This window comes from Equus asinus, chromosome X (assembly GCF_041296235.1).
Source record: "Equus asinus isolate D_3611 breed Donkey chromosome X, EquAss-T2T_v2, whole genome shotgun sequence".
Lineage (NCBI taxonomy): Eukaryota > Metazoa > Chordata > Mammalia > Perissodactyla > Equidae > Equus > Equus asinus.
The window spans coordinates 136,026,024-136,044,171 of record NC_091820.1 but is presented as its reverse complement, the minus strand read 5'-3'; the positions used below and the strand labels follow the sequence as shown (position 1 = coordinate 136,044,171).

The window sequence follows — 18,148 nt, the reverse complement described above, 5'->3', positions numbered from 1 at the left end:
TCAAGCCCAGTCTCAGAGAGGACTCCAGCCTGGATTTGCCTCCAAAGCCGGGTATCAATAGCACGAGGCACGGTTCTTATATCCGAAACAAAGGAAACCACCAGCTATGAGACTGTCTTACCTGTCTGGGCAGAGAAGGCATGGAGTCCGAGGCTCCTGATCGCGGAAAGCGCTGGGGCTGCTGCATCATCTGCTGCAGGAGGAACGCAGAGTGGTCGGGCTGCTGAGGCGGCAGCTGCAAGCTGGCGGTGGCGGTGGAGGAGGCAGTGGCAGAAGAGGCCTGTGCTGGCGTCGGCTGCTGCAGGTAGTGGAGCAGGGAAGGCTGCCTAGAGGTGGCAGGCATGGAGGGCAGTTTCTGGGGGCCAGGCTCAGCAATGAAATGTGACAAAGGCTTGGTGTTGCCAAAACTAAATGGCTCCGGGGCTCCCGGGCTGGGGCTGGCCAGCCCCTGCTGCATGATCATGCTCAGAGTTTTGGGTGAGTTGGTGACCATGGGCTTGAAGACGGCATTTGCTTGCTGCTGCTGCTGCTGCTGCTGCTGCTGCTGCTGCTGCTGGCTGAGTGGGTTACTGGCGGGCGTGAGGCTCCGGAGCAGGGAGCACTGTGGCGTGAAGGACTGCTGCGGCAAGCCTGGGCTGGACAGCTTCTCCGGGCGGTAAGGGGGGGACGGCCCAGGGTTGCTGGTGGGCAGAGCAGACATCAGGTGTCCTTGAGGATTTTTAATGGTAGAGGACACCAGGTTGGCAAGAATGGAGTTCTGCGGGCTGAACTGTGGCTGCTGACTGAGAGCTGGGCTGGGGAGCTTCTCGGGAGCATAGGGCATGGCGGGCCCAAGGGCAGCACTGCTGCCAGACACCATGCTCGAGAGTAAGGCATTGGGAGAGCCTTGGAGAGTGCTCCCTGGCAGGTTGCTGGACGACATGCAGGATACCATGAGGCTCTGAGGGCTGAATGGTGGTGGCGGGTGTGGCGATGGCACTGGGCGGTAAGGTGGGGAGAGGCCTGTAGGAGGCAGGCCAGACCAACTGGGAGTGGGCCCTGGCTGCTTTGTAGCAGATCCCTGCTTGCTGGCCGCCAACACCTTCAGCTGGTGGGCATGATGCCACTGAGGCACCGGAAGTGGGGGCAAAGCGACAGGGAGCATCGCCTGGACCTGGTTCTTGGCCTGTGCTGTGGAAGAACTAGGTGAGACGAGCTGCTTACTGGTGGAGGGAATCGCATAGCTGACCCCTGCAGAGGAGGGCGGGATTTGAAGTGACACGCCAGGGACCTGGCTGCAACTGGAAGCAAACTCTTTGCCGGAAGCAAGGCTCTCCAGGTGCGGCATCTGAGCCGAAGGCTTGGGAGCTGTGCCGAGGCCCGCCTGAGGGTGATCCAAGACCAGCGGTTCTTCCGGCTTGCTCCCCAGTATCTTCTCAAGATCGAGCTCACTCGGAGAAGGTTCCTGAATCTTTGTTAGCTCCTCCAGCAGATCTTGAAGTTCCTGGTCCACAGCTGGCATGCTGTTGGTTTTGTCATAGTAAGGGACAGTGGGCCCTTTTAGCCCCAATTCTGCAGTCGGTGGTACCACAAACGGTGTGCCCATCACGTTGCCGTTCACGGGATTATTCTCGAGTAGTAACGGATGGCCAGCTACTCCCATAGCTGCAGGGCTAGGGTTCACTGGTAACGGAGCGACCTGCAGCTCTGCACACGGTGTGCTGGGGTGGGCACCAGGGCCCATAGAAAGGGTGACGTCCTCAAGGCAAGGCCTCTTGATTTTATTAGGGTAACCCCCGTCAGCCATGCCTGGAAACTGGAAGTTGTCTCCTTCCTGTCTCCTCTTAAGGGTTCCCTGTGGCTGAAAGGGGATTGGGGGGGGGGGGCGGAGAGAGAGAGGAAATTTTATAAAGACTCTGAACATTAGAGCTAATGAACAGAAAACTTGCAAGATCAACCAATCTCTCAATTTCAAGATTTAAAGTTGTCAAAACTATACAATACAGCCTATTTTTAGAACCATAATGCTTGTTTCTTTGTTGCAGCATTTCATTTAAATGGTCTTATTACACTTCAAATAAGGCATTAGGCTGTCTGCATACTAAACATGACAGAAAGGATGTGCTCTGCCCGCTTAAAGGAGAGTTCAGTGAAGCTACACAGAAGCCACTAAATGCACTGTGCTGCCAAAGGTAGGCATTTGAGAACAAACTAGAAGTAGCTAAGATATTTTCAATTCTGAACTATCTACAGATACCCCAATTTTTAAAAAGAAAAAGCGTAGCACAGGCATTGAACTTTTAGGTCGCCTGTCCTGGTTCGATGCCTCAGGCTGCGGTGATGAGCCTTCAGAGGCACGGGGGAGGCCTGGCTGTGTCCTGGTGGGCAGCTGGCTGAGCTGCACTCCTTACAGGGGAACGCCAGTTGCAGAACAGTCATCGTAGCATGGCTCCACTTACTCTGACACGCTCGAGCACACATAAGTCACTTGGAAGAACAAATATACAACCGTTTGGAGTAGTCATCTCATGGGATGACTGGCAAGCCCCTTTCTGTTCTCAACATTTTTGTGTTGCTTGTTTGTTTTTAATGAGAATGACTTATAATCTTATAAAATAAGAAACGCGCCTCTGCAGATGCATCCTCAGGTTGGGGAGATAGGAAACAACAGGAAAAGGCCCCAGTCTGCGATCTGCACCTTGGGGGAGCTGTCCACCACTTATAAAAGCAAAGCCTTTGGGGACAAGGCAAAGAAGTTAGTAACACTGTATTTCCTACTCTTTCAAGGCTTCACACAGTCCTCCATGGCTGTCATGTTAATGACCATGACCTACAAGTAAAGGAGAAAGGCACTGGAGTGAAGGAATGTGTGTGGGAAGAGAGGGCTTGGAAATCAGCTAAACGCCAACAGTCTAAGAGATGCGTTTCTCTCCAGGTGCTTTCTCAGGTGAGAACCCCCTTTTTAGCTTTGGAAGTAGTACTGAGACATTCAGTGCTGGTCCTCTGATGTCCTCTCACATTTGGCCCACTGGGGTTTCAGCGCACGTGTGGAGGCCGCCTGCTAGCACAACGGTGCTCAGGACTCTTGCGGCAGAGTGAACATCAAAAGAGGTCCCCCGGGGCCGCACAGCCTAGGCCTTGTTGCACATCAGAATCACTCAGAAACAGCCGGATTCCCAGGCTCTCCCACCACAAATGGATTGCTTCAGTCTCATCTAGGGTGGGGCCCGGGCGGCCGAGTGTTTTCAAAGCTCCCTGGCTGATTCTAAATGGACAGCCAGCTTGAGAAGCACTGGCCCAGAGCCTGGGCGGAGGCAGTGTGGCATAGGGCCCTGGTCCCCAGGTGGACACAACTAGGTCTTGGCCTTGCCACTTAACCTCTCTGAGCCCCAGTTTCTTCATGTGTAAAATGAGTCTAATTTTAGATGTCATCTCATGATGCTGCTCTGACTCGTAAGTGAAATGGGGCAGATCCTGTGGCACCTGGTAGGTCCTCACTAACTGGTAACTGGCATTACAAAGGGCGGGTCCTGAAGGGTCCTGGGAGTCCAATCCTGTCCTATGAAACACGGGGAGCCTGAGACCCACGCAGGAGGCAGGGCTTGCCCAGGCTGGCTCAGCTGGAGGGCCCCAGGGCCCAGGCAGCTGCAGGGCTCCTCCACCGCCACTCCGCTGCCTCCCACCCACTGCCTTCACCCAGCCTGGTTGCAGGACACGGTCTCGTCTCCACACAAGGGGCTCCACTACTCTGAGAGAGGGGACTTGCCTACTTCTTTGCCTTTTCTTTTGAGATGTCTATGACCTGATCAAGGGCACTCTGAGGGACAACTCTGCCACCAAATTCATCTGAGGGCTGAATACCACGGGGCAGGCATGGTGGGCTGGGGAAGGGTCGAGCAGGCACAAGAGGAGGCCTATCCCGTCATGCGTGCCCACTCTCCCACCCAGGAGTACTGCCTGGATTTGGCCGACAGCAGGTGCTCCAGAATCAGCAGCTAAATGAATCAGCGGACAAGGGAACACAAATGACCCAGCACACTGGGAGCTCTGCCACCTACTCTCCTGGCCATTCCCTCAATTATGGGGCAGCCCACAAACAAGTCATTGGGTCCCCTACTGAAATTTGGTCTCTTCTATATCCTCCCAGAGTTCAAAGAAATCCAGCATATTGAAAACAGAAACATGGGAAATGGATTGATAGGAATGACTGGGTGTGGGGTTTATGTAGGATCCCCTGCAGGGAATCCGAGCTGGCAATGGTTGGGCCCAATGTGTTGTCCGCGATGTCTTGGACTGCAAGGCAATGATAGTGAAGTCTGTGCGGCACCAGGCGGGGGATGGATGTGGTTGGGGGATGGGAAGCCAGGGAGGGCAGGGCCTGAGAGCTGCAGGGGCCTGGAATCCCTGGCTGATTCTGTGGGCTTTCCCTTTCATTTAATTGTTGGTCTGCCATTAACCTGTTGGGACTAAGGCGGTGGGAGGAGGGGAAGGCGCAGTGTGACCAGAGGCAAAGGAGAGGAGTCTCTAGCTCTCCGAAACGAGAACGTGGGTGCACACAACTTCTCAGGCCCCCGTCAAGCGCACCCATGACATGTTCCCCACTCAATTCCAATTCTGGAATCCACCGGCTCCTCAGTAACAACGCGGATCCCAGGACACCCCTGTGGGAGGTTGGTGACCGTCCCACTGTTGGTGGATCTGACTTACGGGAGCGGGTGACACCCTTGCTGTGCTGTCTACAGCTGGACGCGGCTGGTGCTCGCCTTACTGAATGCTCTGGGAAGATGCCTAATCAGGGGGCAGGCTCGCCCTGCTGCCCCTGCGGGTGCAGCGTGTCGGGGGCGGGGTGCTGGTGCAGGCTGCAATTTCAGCAGAGGGGCAGGTGGGAGCATCTTCTGAGCTTTCGTTTTTCAAGGGACTTCAAGGAGACTCCACTCTCTTAGAAGGCCGCAGCACCGCCTTTGGGATTTTACTATGAGAGCTTTCAATAGTTAGCCCAAAGCACCCTGGCTAAACGGCCAGAACTCCAGCCAAGCCTAACCAAGGCCGCGGGAAGGCGGCTGTGTTTACAGGAAGCGCTCAGCCTCACCCTAACAGCATCTGCTTTCACCAGGCAGCAGTGAGGTGGAGGGATCTATTATTCAGTTAATTTTGCCCCTAGATACAGGCCCGCCTCAGTGCTTCCTTTTGCCCAGTCCCATAATTTGTTACTCATCTCAATTTCGAGAGGATGGCTGGGCTTTCCCCCATGCCCAGTGCCACACTGGTGCCTTCACCAGGTCACCTGGGCCAGTGGGCACTGCTGCTGAGGTCTGCCTGCCTGGGCTAGATGCTGCTGACTGAATCCCACGACCACCATTTCAGACCAAGTGCAGCAGACAGCTTGCTACTCCAGAGTGATTTTCTCTGTCAATGTTGGGGGTGGCAGGCCACCCACCGAACTTCCAGACCCTTCTAAACCAACTTTCCAGCTTCCCGCATGTGCCATTTCCCAGTCTCTGCTGACTCTGTGACAGCAAGCTATTGGTCCCAGCTACCAGCCAGCCCCTACTTCCTCTAGGCCGTGTATTGCACATGATCCTGTCCACTCACTGAGGTTTTTCTTTTTTTATCATAAGTGAATCAGTAGACACTGGCAGGATTTCTAGAGAACACATCCCAACCTTTTTTTTTTTTTTTACAGAAAACAGAATGGGATGTGATTTGCTTGTGGTCACACAGCTAGTTAGGGGATGATGACAACACTAGACCCCAGGCATCCCAATTCCCAGCCTGAGCCCTCACGGGTCTGGCCTTTGGTGGTGGTGATGCAGAGGAGTGGATGGGAGAGGAAGTGAGGGGCAGTCTCCTGGAGTCTGAGAAAGGACTGACTTTAGCTCCATCCTCAAATGCCTGCAGAGTCCCATGTCATAATGAGGCGACAGAGCCACCAATGGGATCCCCACGACCTCATAAACATTCATTCACACGCATTGCAAAGCATGTGAAGGCCTCCCCATCCCCCAAATAATGAGAAAACAAAGGCCACCCTTCCGACAGGGGCCAAGCTCAGCTCTGAAGTCAACATTATTTCTGGTTCCGTCTGAACAATGACATATGGCAATTCTTCCCTTTCTACATTTTTTAGTGCAGAATGGCAAGAAGGGGAAAGATTTCTTGGAAAAGGTCTAGATTATAAGAGCGCAGTCCAGGCCCATAAAATGGGCGCAAGGAGAATAAAGAATATACCTTGCAAATATATTGCTCTTTCCAAAGAGGCCTGGCCGGCTGTTATGGACACTTCATTTTGGACACTCTAGCTGGAGGTTTACCACAGACACCAAGGAAAGGCCAGCAAAAATATGCGCAGTTCCTACCGGACAAGAACGTGGGGGGCTGAAGGTATCCAGGAAAGATCAGCTCACGGAGCCTCATTTTCCCTCCAGCGGACACTGGGCCCTGGGAAAAACTGTGAGAAGGGTGGAAATCGCCCAGGGCTTATCTAGTCTCTCCTCTCTCCCTCACTAGTGCCTCCTCCAGTGCAGCTCACGCCAGCCCGCCTGCTGCTTCCCTTCGTCTCTCACAAGAACACCCGTACTCCAGCAACGACTTCCTTCAATACTGTTACAGGTTCCCCCTATGAGTTTCCAAGAACCTGATGCTAGCCAACTAGACTGGCTTTCAAGCGTTCTGAGATAAGAGTGGTCCCCAGTAGACTTGCTCAGAAGAAAAGAAAGCAGACATGGTGGGGCATGGTGGAGGTAGCCCCAGAACAGATAGGACAATGATGCTACAGGACTGGGTTTGCAGGAAGGGAGGGAGGGACGGAGGGAGGGAGAGAGAAAGAGAATATACGTGGATATATACATGGGCTCAGATGTGCACCAGTATAAATGCCTATATTTGGGCATATGTGTCAATTGCATGTTTGCTTTTTAGATGAATGTCCCCACAAACTGAAACTGACCTTTCTGTAGAACAAACAGTATTTTCAGCATTTGTGGTATTGCAAGACCTGAGGCTCTGGAGAAGCCCAGGGTAGCTGGGAATGGCCGGGAACCCTGAGTGCTCATCGGCTTCCAGAGGAGTCCGTTCGTCTCAAGAACGAATCTCTGCTAATAGGCGGTTTGGAGCAAGAATCTCAACTTACAAATAAGGGATATATTGGTGCCCCTGGCTTGCCCTGAGCCTGCAAACTGCATACTCAGCACCCAACGCAGGCTGTGGTGGAGGAAAGAGCCCTGAAGTGGGCATCAAAAGACTTACATTTAATTCCTAGCTTCTCCATTTGCTGTGTGACTGTTGGCAAGTCACTCCCCCTCTCTGAGCCTCAATTTCTTCTTCTGTAAAGCGGGTACTTGGCCTGCCCTGTGCGCCTCTCAGCATTGTTGAGGCGTGCACATTGGGAGAAGTAATTGCTATTGATGTCATTCTCCAGGCCTAGGGTCCCCAAGCTGTCCCACTGCCCTCCAGTATGGGCCTTGACTAGCTCTCTGACAAATAAGGACACATTCATGAAGCTTGGGGCGTAAAGTGGGAGCGGAGGGAGGTGAGCAGCCTAGTCCTGATGGCACTGACCTACCAGCCGGCAGTGCTGCCTTTAAAATTCCACCTTCTGCTGCTCACCACCGCCCACCACTCTGGGTTCCGTCACGCTGTCTGTGGCACTCAGCCATTTCCACCTGAGGGCTTGTGGCTTCCACAAGCTTCAACCAGAGCTACTCTGAGCAGCAGCCCCAACAAATGCAGAAACGAGCAGACCTGGGTGGGGGTTTTTAGAACTGCATTCTCCCTTTCTATAGACATACCAGTTGGAAGAAATGGCAACTCTAAGAATGGCCCCAAACCTATAAATGCACATGGATTTAATGAACTCATAATTCCTATTGTACCATCCCCTGAGAAAACTCGAAGTATTCTGTCATTAAACAGTGTTTCTTGAGCACTAGCCTTATACTCCTAGGCTTTCAGAACTGTCAGGTCCTTAGAGACAAGCTGGCCCCAGCCACTCATGTTAGGGCTGGTGAGGCCTAGACCCCGGAAGAGATGTGCCCGTGGGCCAGCTTCTCAGACTCCCAGGTTGGCCTCTTTTCACAGGAAGAAACCCTGACCCCGTCTCCTCCCAACACATTCCCATGTGGCGTCACTAGTGAGATAAAGATGATTACTTGTGGGAGAAGAGAAAGAGGAGGTGGTTTCAAACGGCTGGATGGATTTGGCGAGGCTGGCCCACAGATAAAGCAGGTGCTGCCTGGGGGCTGAAACAGAAGCTGAAGGCCAAAGGCAAGGGCACTGTGCCAGGCCAGATGACACTGTCTGGGCAGGACCCAGGCTAGCAAGCATCATCTGTTTCCCTTGAATTAGGCTCATGAGCCCCGAATCATGCAGCGAAGGGGAAAAGGGGAGGCAGAGCTAAGGCTGGAGGCCGCAGACCCGAGGATGGGTTTCTCTGTGTGAAGAGGGCAGAAAGAAGCACGCTCGGAGGTCAGTGAGGCTCAGCCTCCTCATTGCTCCCGGGGCTCTGCTTGTGGCGTGACTTCTCGTGGGTCCCTTCCCCACGCTGGGCCTTAGTTTTGGTGAGTGAATGGGTCCCAGCTTTGGTAAGCTGATGCTATGACTTTCTCCCTGGACTGTTCCTGTAGAGAAAAGATGAATTATCTTCTCCCCCACCCAAAAAGGCCTCTCTGCCCGGGAAGAGCCTGATGGCTCACAGGCGTCCTTGCCACGGGCAAGATCTGTACATCACTTCCCACTCCAGACACTCTCAAAGAAAGCATAACCTGCCCCAGCCTGGTTAGGTCAAGTTATAGTCCTGCCCAAATGTCTCCGTGGCTTTTTAACAAGGAATGAACTGCACACAGTGTGTGTGTGTGGACTAGCAGTGTTAACCCTGAGAACAGCAGGTCTGCACTAGTTGAATCAAGAGAGGCGGCCTGCAATTTTCAGTCCAATGAGCCATGCTCACTCACACGTTCTATTAGAGTGTCCCAGCAAGTCACCAGCCACCAGGAAGGCTGCCAGCTCTCCAACCACTTCGAAGGGCAGGTGAAACCAGTGATGCCATTTTAAAGCTTGTTCCTGGAGACCTATCTAGAATGAGAACTTCGCAAACTAGTCTTTACTGTGCTGTGTGTCAGTCATCTGGGCCTGTGCCCTAAACCCCCCTCCCTTGACTGCTCCCCCAGTCGGTGGAGGCGTTGTCCAATTGCAAGTTTGGATTCCTATGATCAGAATCCAGCACATATTAAATGAACAAAAATGAAGGGAGGGGGGACTGGGTTAACAGAGAATGCCAAGCCAAATTCAGCTCACTCACCCACAGGCTGTCTCACCACAGCTCTCCCAACTTTCCAGAGGCTCCTGTGTTTTGATGGCAAAGCAGGAGCGAGCCCAGCAGCCAGGGGGTGCCTCCGTAACTGAGGCTAGGCTCCCACTCTCAACTCCTCAGCTTCGGCCCACCCCTGATGATAGAGGGGACTCCTGAGAAAACACTCTTTTTCTAGAATGCTCCAGAGATGTAGAAGAATTCAGAGGTAAGGAAGGAAAGTCTCCACCCGGTGACCAGGCAGTTTTTTTACAAAATCCAGACTTTCCTTCATCTGGAGAGTGACAAGCCCAGTGAAGAACACCCTCAAACAGTAATCCCCACACAGTAACCCTGTGAGCTGGTGGGGTCCAGATACCCCACAGGCTGGTGGGGTCTCAAGGCCTGTTGTCGTGTCATAAACGTCTCTCTGTTGCCCTGGGCTGTGACTGACCCTGTCCCCAGCTTTCCACACCTCTACCTGGAGCACGTGCATAGGTGGACAATTCAGGTAGGTTGCAAGTATGGACTTGGCCCCAGAGCCATCCAGGAAGGTGGGGGGTAGCCACCTCGGCAGCTCCAGGCCCGTATGATAAGCCCTGCCTCCACACCACAAAGGCCCGACTGAGGCCCCGGATGTGGCTGAGGAGCGCACACTGGGTGAGTATCGGGGGAGCTCCTTCCCTCTTCGTGCCTCCTGGCTCCCCAGGCTTTTCCTTCCCCAGTGCCACCATGCCGGCCAAGACTCCAGATGGGGGGGTCCTCAGGCAGTGGTGGGCTCCTTGCTACTGTTGGTGGGATTAGGAGTGGGGTATGTGGCAAAGGCCCTGGCCTGGGCCCTGATGGGCTGACTGAGGTTTTAGAGGGGCTGTTGGTGCATTCCAGGCACTTGACTGCTGGCAGAGTTAAGCTGGGGCAATAAGGAGCCATTGATAATCTAGAGCTAGAAACAATCAAGTCCTGGGTCCGTGTCAGCTGGGCAGTCTGAGCTATGTGGAAATCACACCATACGGGGCAGCCACGGCTCTCCATCCAGATAGTCTTGAAGACTTCTGCTGTGACTGGGTGAACACAGCAGCAATCTCTCTCCTTACAGCAAGGCCCCATTGGATGGCAGTACAGGGTCAGAACCAAGGTGACAGTCCTGACTCCCTGGGAGCCACTCCTCCCCACCGCCAGGATACCAACTCGAGTAGTTTAAAGGGGGTGAAGAGAAAAACAGTTGCTGATTGGTCACCCCTTTTCCCCTGGACCCAGGTACAGAGCTCTGCTTTGTGGGGACTGAAGCTTACGCAATTTGGAGGGCCCTCTTTATGAAATAGACGATGAGGTTAAAAGCACTGGATTAGGAGGCAGGCCTTCGAAGGTGTGAGGGATGAGTCCTGAAGCTCAGGCCCAGGGTGACTCCACGTCTGCCTGTGCCCCAACGATGGGCTAAATAAAATGGCAACAGGCTTTAGACCACGGAAGGAATTTCCCTGTGTGAGAACCCTGACAGCTAGGTCGGTGGGAGGAGAATCCAGAGACACGTGTTTAGTCCAGTGCATTCTGGAGGTCACGTGCTTATGAGGAAGCACATCTTCGCGCCGAGTGCCACCTTCTGCCTCTAAAGTCTACTAACTGTCCACAGAGAGATGTAGCCACCCCTAGTAGACCTAGCAGATGTTAGGGCCAGGCTGTTTGAGCTCCCACGCTGAAGCAGCAGAGGCTGGGAGGGGCTGTGGGGGAAGGGGCATCAAGTCAGTCCAGGGACTCTCCCCATCGTCTAGGTCCTCTTTTTTCCCCAACTTTGTCAGGGTATGATTGATGAGAACTGTATATATTTAGGTTGGACAATGCGATTTTTTTAATGAAAAGGTACAACATGATTGAATATATGTATACATTGTGAAATGATTTAGAACCTCTTCTTTTAAATTGAGGTAAAATTCACAGAGCACAAGCTCACCCTTTTTTAAGTGCACATGGCAGCGGCATTTAGTACGTTCACAATGCTGGGCAACCAAACTGGGGAGCGTGAGGCCCTGCTCACAGGTTTGTTATAAGGGTCACCTGAGCCTTGCGACGTAGCGGGGAGCATAGTGCTGGCCTAGGATACAGATCAAATAAATAGTCTCTCTCTTTCTGCTCTTGAAAATGCGAACACGTTCTTGGTGGTCTATCAGATCCTTTCACATAATTTACTCAGCAGCATTTGCCATTCAAGGCAGATCTGCCTTCACTCATTGGCTGCACTCTTGAACAGCTGTGCACAAGGCTAACTTTTGTAAACCAAATCATAATAAAATGCAACAAGAATTCACCGCTGAAAAGAAATCCTCAGTGAATCCTTTTATGAAGTGAAAGATCTCTTATCCAAAGTCATCCTTTTTTAAGTTGTGTGCTTGGGGATATTGGCTTTTCTTGTAATGAATCTTAATTTAATTTGGCCACAAACACATGCTGATGTTCTACAGCCCCAAAGCACACAGCAGCAGGAGGAGATTACATATCGAAAATAATGACAATCTGAAAATATTTCTTTCTTTCACTATATGTGGAAAGTGTCTGTGACTGCATCATGGGACGCGTCATATAACCTGACAAATTCCCCTTGCCTCTGTGGCGGTGCTGGTATAGGTCATGGTGAGAATAAATGGTGGTGGTAGTAGAGGCGATGGTGATGGTGATGGTGGTGGTGATGACGGAGATAGCAGTGATGGTGGTGGTAGTGATGGTGTGGAGGTGATGGTGGGAGCAGTGGAGGAAACGGTAGAGTGGAGGTGATGGTGGTGGAGATGGTTAAGGTGAAGCAGGTGTTGGTGGTGGTGGAGATAGATGTGATGGTGGAGGTGGTGGTGGAGGTGGAGGTGGAGGTAGAGGAGATGGAGGAAGAGGAGGAGGTGGAGGAGGTGGAAGTAACAGAAGTGAAGGTGGTGGTGTTGGTGGTGGTGAGGTGGTAATGGTAGTGGAGGTAGTGATGGTGATGAGAGTGGACGGGGAGGTAGTAGAGGAAGTGGAGGAGGAGGAGGTGGTGGTGGTGGAGGTGGAGGTGGAGGAAGAGGAGAAGGAGGTCGAGGAGGAGATGGTGGAGGTGGAGGAGGTGGAGGAGGAGGAGGTGGAGGAGGAGGAGGAGGTGGTAGAGGTAGAGGTGGTGGAAGTGGAGGTGGTGGAGATGGTGGAGGTGGAGGAGGTGGAGAAGGAGGAGGTGGAGGAAGAGGTGGTGGAGGAGGAGGAGGTGGTGGAGGAGGAGGAGGTGGTGGAGGTAGAGGTGGTGGAGGTGGAGGTGGAGGTGGTGGAGATGGAGGTGGTGGAGGTGGAGGAGGAGGAGGTGGAGGAGGTGGAGGAGGAGGTGGAGGAGGAGGTGGTGGTGGTGGAGGTGGAGGTGGAGGAAGAGGAGAACGAGGTCAAGGAGGAGATGGTGGAGGTGGAGGAAGAGGTGGTGGAGGAGGAGGTGGTGGAGGAGGAGGAGGTGGTGGAGGAGGAGGTGGTGGAGGAGGAGATGGTGGAGGAGGATGAGGTGTTGGAGGAGGAGGTGATGGAGGAGGAGGAGGTGGTGGAGGTGGAGGTGGTGGAGATGGAGGTGGTGGGGGTGGAGGAGGAGGAGGTGGAGATGGAGGTGGTGGAGGTGGAGGAGGAGGAGGTGGAGGAGGAGGTGGTGGAGGTGGAGGAGGAGGAGGTGGAGGAGGAGGTGGTGGAGGAGGAGGAGGTGGAGGGGGTGCTGATGATCAAGGGGGTGTTCTTACAGGAGACTTCCTTCTTGCTATACCTCTCTGTAAGAAGCTCCACTGACTGAGTCAGAGGAAGAAGACTCTGAATGTATTATTAACAGGAACCTCACAACTGTCTCCTTGCAGTCATGCATAATTATCTTTTTCTCACCTGGAAAACTGAAGCTGAATTACTAGTGAAAACACAGGAGATCTTTGTTTGTTAAAACGCTGCCAATAAAATAATTTTATGTCAGATTTAACTACAGGAAAGGGCAAGGCATTTCTAAGTTCCTTCGCTGTCATGTGGCTAAAAAAAGTAGGATGAATGGCAGTTAGCTACTGGACACTCAGCCCTTTGAAGCAGATGTTGGGTGTTGGAGTTTGGGGGCTGGTTTCCTGGAGGTATTTTATATTGGCCAAATTCATTGTTCTAAACCCCAAAGGCTTGACTTGAACGAGGAAAAGAGACAAGAAAATGTGCAGCTTTTCTGACAGTGTCACACAGGAAGCCCTTACACTAGACAACTTCAGCCCCTGAAACTTATTCTAGAAAAAGAGGCAGCGAGAGAGAGTGGCACTGGGATTCTGCCTGCTACAGAGATGAGGGTTTCTAACTGCACAAAGCATGGCTGTCTAGAGGGCCCGGGACAGAAATCCCCCAGAATGAGCACACACCAGGGAGAAAAGTGTGAACCAGAGGGAGAAGGAGCTGGAATTCTAGGGGGATGAACGGTAAGTGAGCAACAAGAGCAAGAACCGAGGGAGCAGCATTCTTCAGAGGACTGAAGACACAGTAATGTGACAGCGTGGCCAGGTGGCTCCTGTGAGGTGGCGACATTTAAGTGGACATCTAAATGCAGGCCAGGAAAAGGACTGGGAGCATAATGCTCCGGGCAGGACGGCAAAGCAAGGAGGCCCTGAGGGGAGTGCTTGGTGCGTTCCAGGAATGGGCGGCTGGCCAGTGTGTTTGGTGTGCAGCGAGTCAGGGAAGCAGCCGTGAGGTCGCAGAGGGCCTCGCAGGCCCTGGGAAGAGGGGTGAGTTATCAGTTGTTTGCAGTGGGAAGTGGGAAGCTTATGCAGAGGAATGATCAGCTCGATCTGTTTGTAAACGATCTTTCTGGATGCTGATAGGAGAGGCAGAAGCAGGTTGCAGGAAGGACAAGGAACAGCCACAGAGGCGAGGACTCTGGAGAAGACATGGGATCCAGAGTTGGGGGGTCGGGCCAGCTTTGGCAGCACAGAGGAAGCAGAACACCTGCAGAGGCGTGCAGACTTGTGATTTTCCCTCAAGCAGGTTCTGAGGAGAGCGCCCGCTTATTAGATGAAACAATGGCACCGGAAAAAAACGAACCAAAGCCTAGTGACCTAGACCAGGAAATGGCAATTTTTTTCTGTAGAGGCTCAAACAGTAAATATCTTCAGCTTTGCAGGCCATGTGGTCTCTGTTGCAACTCTGTATTAGACAACACATTAACAACTGGGTGTGGCTGTGTGCTAATAAAACTTTATTTACAAAAACAGGCTGCGGGCCAGATTTAGCCCACAGACCAGAGTTGCCAACCCCTGACCCAGAGCATGAGCTGAGCATCTTCCCCAAGGGAAATAAATTATTTCCAAATTGTCCTCCTCACACTGCAGGGGGCCGCGTTGGCCTACAGTTCATAAGAGAGTGGCAGGCAACATTTTTGGAGCTAAAAAGCTTCAAGCTATCTACCAATGTACAAGTTAGGCAACCATTTCTGAACCGGGCAAGGTATGTAGCAGTACCACATGCCACGCTTCACCTGCACTAATGACAGTTATTACTATTGCACATCTGTTGGCGGGTGCTCCATAGCTTCCAGTGAAAGGAGAGAATACTGTCTCCTCTTTGCTCTTCTAGCCTTTGTATGCTCTTGAACAATTCACATCTTGTCCAGCAGATTAAAGCACAGCCTCCTCCCTCAGGCCTTCGAGGATCTCTAGAATAAGATGGCCTCACCTCTACCCCTTCCACTCCCAGCCTGGGTGCTCTGGACAACCTTGAGGCCGCCATTTTAGGCATGTGCATTTCCGCCTCCAGCATGCAGCTCTCTGAAGGCCAAGGCTGTTTCCTCCTCATCTCACCTCTGTACCCCCAGAGCACCTAGCCTTGTGACAGGGCTCAGCTGGCATCTGCAGATTTGAATTAACCATTGGAGCAAAAGGTTTCCTGCAAATTATCCTGTTCTCTTCCCATTTCCAGCACAAGGCCAAGAGACAAGCACTTTTCAGAAACTGTGATGAACTCACTAACTGGCCCAAGGACTTTGGACATGCCCCTTTTCCTTTATGTGTCTTTGGCCTGTTATGTTCAACCAAGGGGGTGGCTTGGACGATTTGAAAGGGGCCTTCTGGCCAAGAGGAAGAGCAGTCACTGGTTCCTGAGCATTTACTAGGAGCCAGGTACTGAGCCAGGGGTGGAGGGCATAAGAGCAGATCTCCGGTCACAGGCATCTGCCAGCTGACAGCCTTGGGGAGCAACTAACCTGGAGAAGCAGCTCTGGGTGAGGAGTCAGGAGCGTGAGCGAGCCCCATAGCACTGGAGGGAGGCAGACAAAGGCATGTTTGTGCACAGGGGCAGGGGCAGGAGTGCAGGAGGCAGTGGCAGCGGCAGCCATGCCTGGGCCTTGGCGCTTGGCACTGGGCCCCCAGTGGTCAAGCCCAGCTGCCTGCGGCTCACGCCTGCTTCTCTAGCTTTGGTACTTTGGGGGTTGGAGATCTGGTGAGGGGGGAGGAAGGAGATGAGGAGGAGGACAGGCAACGGGAGAGCAGGGAGGGTTTTGCCCAATTATTCGATGTCCACTGCAGAAATCAAAATCTGTGACCCAAACCTGGAAGCACAGGCTCCCCACTCCCCCAGGTCTGGAACGGGGCACCCCAGGGGCAGCTTATGACCCAAATATCCGTCTGCAAGCAGAGTCACAGTAAATTCTCCAGCTGGGGATGTTCAGTCAAAGCAAGAGCCCTCGGCCGGCACAGGCCAGCCCAGAGTTTGGGGAGCCCCAGGCCCACATCCCTAAGGCTGCCCCCTCGACCCAGTTTGCACACACCCTAGAGGGGGGTGGTGCCCGAGCTGCAGTTCAGCTGGGCTCTCTTGCCGCTCCTACAGGGGTCCAACAGTGTCCGCTCTCCTCCCCGGGGAGCTCAAGCTTCAGACACCTGTCACCTTGGGCCTAATGTCAGGGAAGCTGGGGGCAGGGGACAAGCAGGAATACAGACAAGGCCAACGTGGGCTCCTGGAAGTTCAGAAATAGTCAGTGTCGCGCTCTCAGATGCCAGCGGAAGCCAGCTGCTCAACGGAACTCCCCCTCCCAGCATCCTCCTCTTCAAATAGACTGCAATTTTCAGGTCACCAGTTTGCTGAACTGGGCTACCTAGGCAGGACCCAGATGCAGAGCCCAGTGGTGTCGTGCAAGCTGAGCAGTGCTCAGCCCTTGCAGAACAGGTTCGCCTGAAGGCAAGGCCTCTGCCTGGCAGCCCACCCGGGTTGGGTGTTTTACGCCCTTACAAGGAAGGGCCCTTACTGCAGGAAGAGCAGGAGGGAGAAAAGGGAGCAAACAGCTGCGTGCTCCATGGGGAGGATCCCCAAAATAGAAAGGCACATACAAATTGTAGGCCTTAACCCAGAATGCTCAGAGCTACACCATAAATCCAGCTCTCCTCAGTGCAGTGGGGCTGTTGAGAAGACTGAGCCATCCTTAGGGGCCCTGTGTGTTTCGACCTGAGCTCCAAGGACACACATTTCCCATCCCCCTTCTGAGCCAATGCCCAACTTTGATAATTAAAAATAGTGCTAACAGCAGTAACGCCCTTTGTGGTTTATATCACGTTCATATCCACATCTTGTTCATCATCCCAGAGACCCTGACGTGGGCACAGGGCAGATTATTAACCCTATTTTACTGGTGTAGAGACTGAAGCCCAGAGACTCATGCAAGATCTCAGTAAGAGTTGACGACAGCTGCTTCTCCAGTGAGCTGGCCCCTGTACCATCTGGTTTCTGGAAGTGGGGCCATACACCAAGGCCCCTCTCCTGCAGCCAGACCTGCAGCTGCATCGTGTCCACAGCCTGCACAAAGCAGGGGACACTGGGCTTCCTCTCCAGGCTTCCGAGAGGGCTGCTGAGACAACTCAGCCCAGGCCTCAGCTGGCTGTCCCTACCTCCCTGTGGGCTTGTTAGTCAACCTGGCTTGCTATTCACAGGCTGAGCAGTGGATGATGCTGGCCTGATGGTTCCAGGGAGCCACCAGGATGAAGTAAAGATGCTTCCACTCTTTCTCTGTTTATGGGTTGTCTCTGCTGCTGGAATGAAATCTCCAGGCAGTCGGGGACTCTGTGTTGTCCACTGTCCCCTAGCCTGAGCCTCCAGAGTCCCGCCCAGCTGGCAGAGGCCCTAACTATCTGAGCTCCTAATCTGGGAGGCTTCAGGGCCAGGAACCTGGGTTTGAGATGTGATGTCCAACCTACTGACGGTGCAACACTGGGAAAGTCCCCATCCTCTCTGAGCCTCAGGATCCTCATTGGCAAAGTGGAAATATTAATCCCCATGTCATAGGAGTAGATGGGCACAAGTAGCTCGCACAAAAGAGCCACTCAACCATTCTCTCCCCCTGGTTTCACAGTAGGACAAATTGAACTACAGAGTAGGACAGACTAGCTCCCAGTGGACTCGTTTGCTCCTTGGCTATGAACTGCTGTAGCTCAGGATCTAGCACAGGGCTGCACACACAGAAGGGAGCCCAGAACTATGGTGGGAGGCCAGAGATAGACAGGCCCTCTGGCCTCAAGAGGAAAGGGACTCGCTCAAAGTCTCTCAAAGCACTAATTACAGCCCTGGGATCAAATTCGAGGTCTCCTTACTGCGTCTTGTGCTCTTTCTACAAGGAAAAGCATGTGCCCCCGAGAAGGATGGGTACAAATCCTACACCCGTGCGAAAAGACCTCCTCCCACTGGGTATTTCCAAGGTCCCGGGTCTAAAGCCGCGGGCCAGATAGAACAGGGCCAGTGTTTTGCAGCCATTCAAACCTCCACACTCCCTGCTACATGCAGGGCTCCTCTCTCCCCGTCCTCAGTCCCACTTGTGTTCAGAGGTGAGAAGAGAAGGAGTGAGGGGTGGTTTTGGTCATACTGTGGGTGGAAAGCAGACTGCACTGGAGGTCACCCAAATGGGGA

The 18,148-nt window shown here is 53.2% G+C and overlaps 1 protein-coding gene across 6 annotated transcripts in view; it reads right to left on the bottom strand.

The window, feature by feature from the left end:
• The window catches only part of MAMLD1 (mastermind like domain containing 1), a 126,358-nt gene that overhangs the window by 40,218 nt on the left and 67,992 nt on the right, over window positions 1-18,148 (bottom strand). For all 6 annotated transcript variants that reach the window (XM_070502356.1, XM_070502357.1, XM_070502359.1 and 3 more), the window contains one exon: window positions 122-1,840. In XM_070502356.1, the coding sequence (XP_070358457.1) occupies window positions 122-1,840 (1,719 nt within the window). The remainder of the gene's footprint in view (window positions 1-121; window positions 1,841-18,148) is intronic.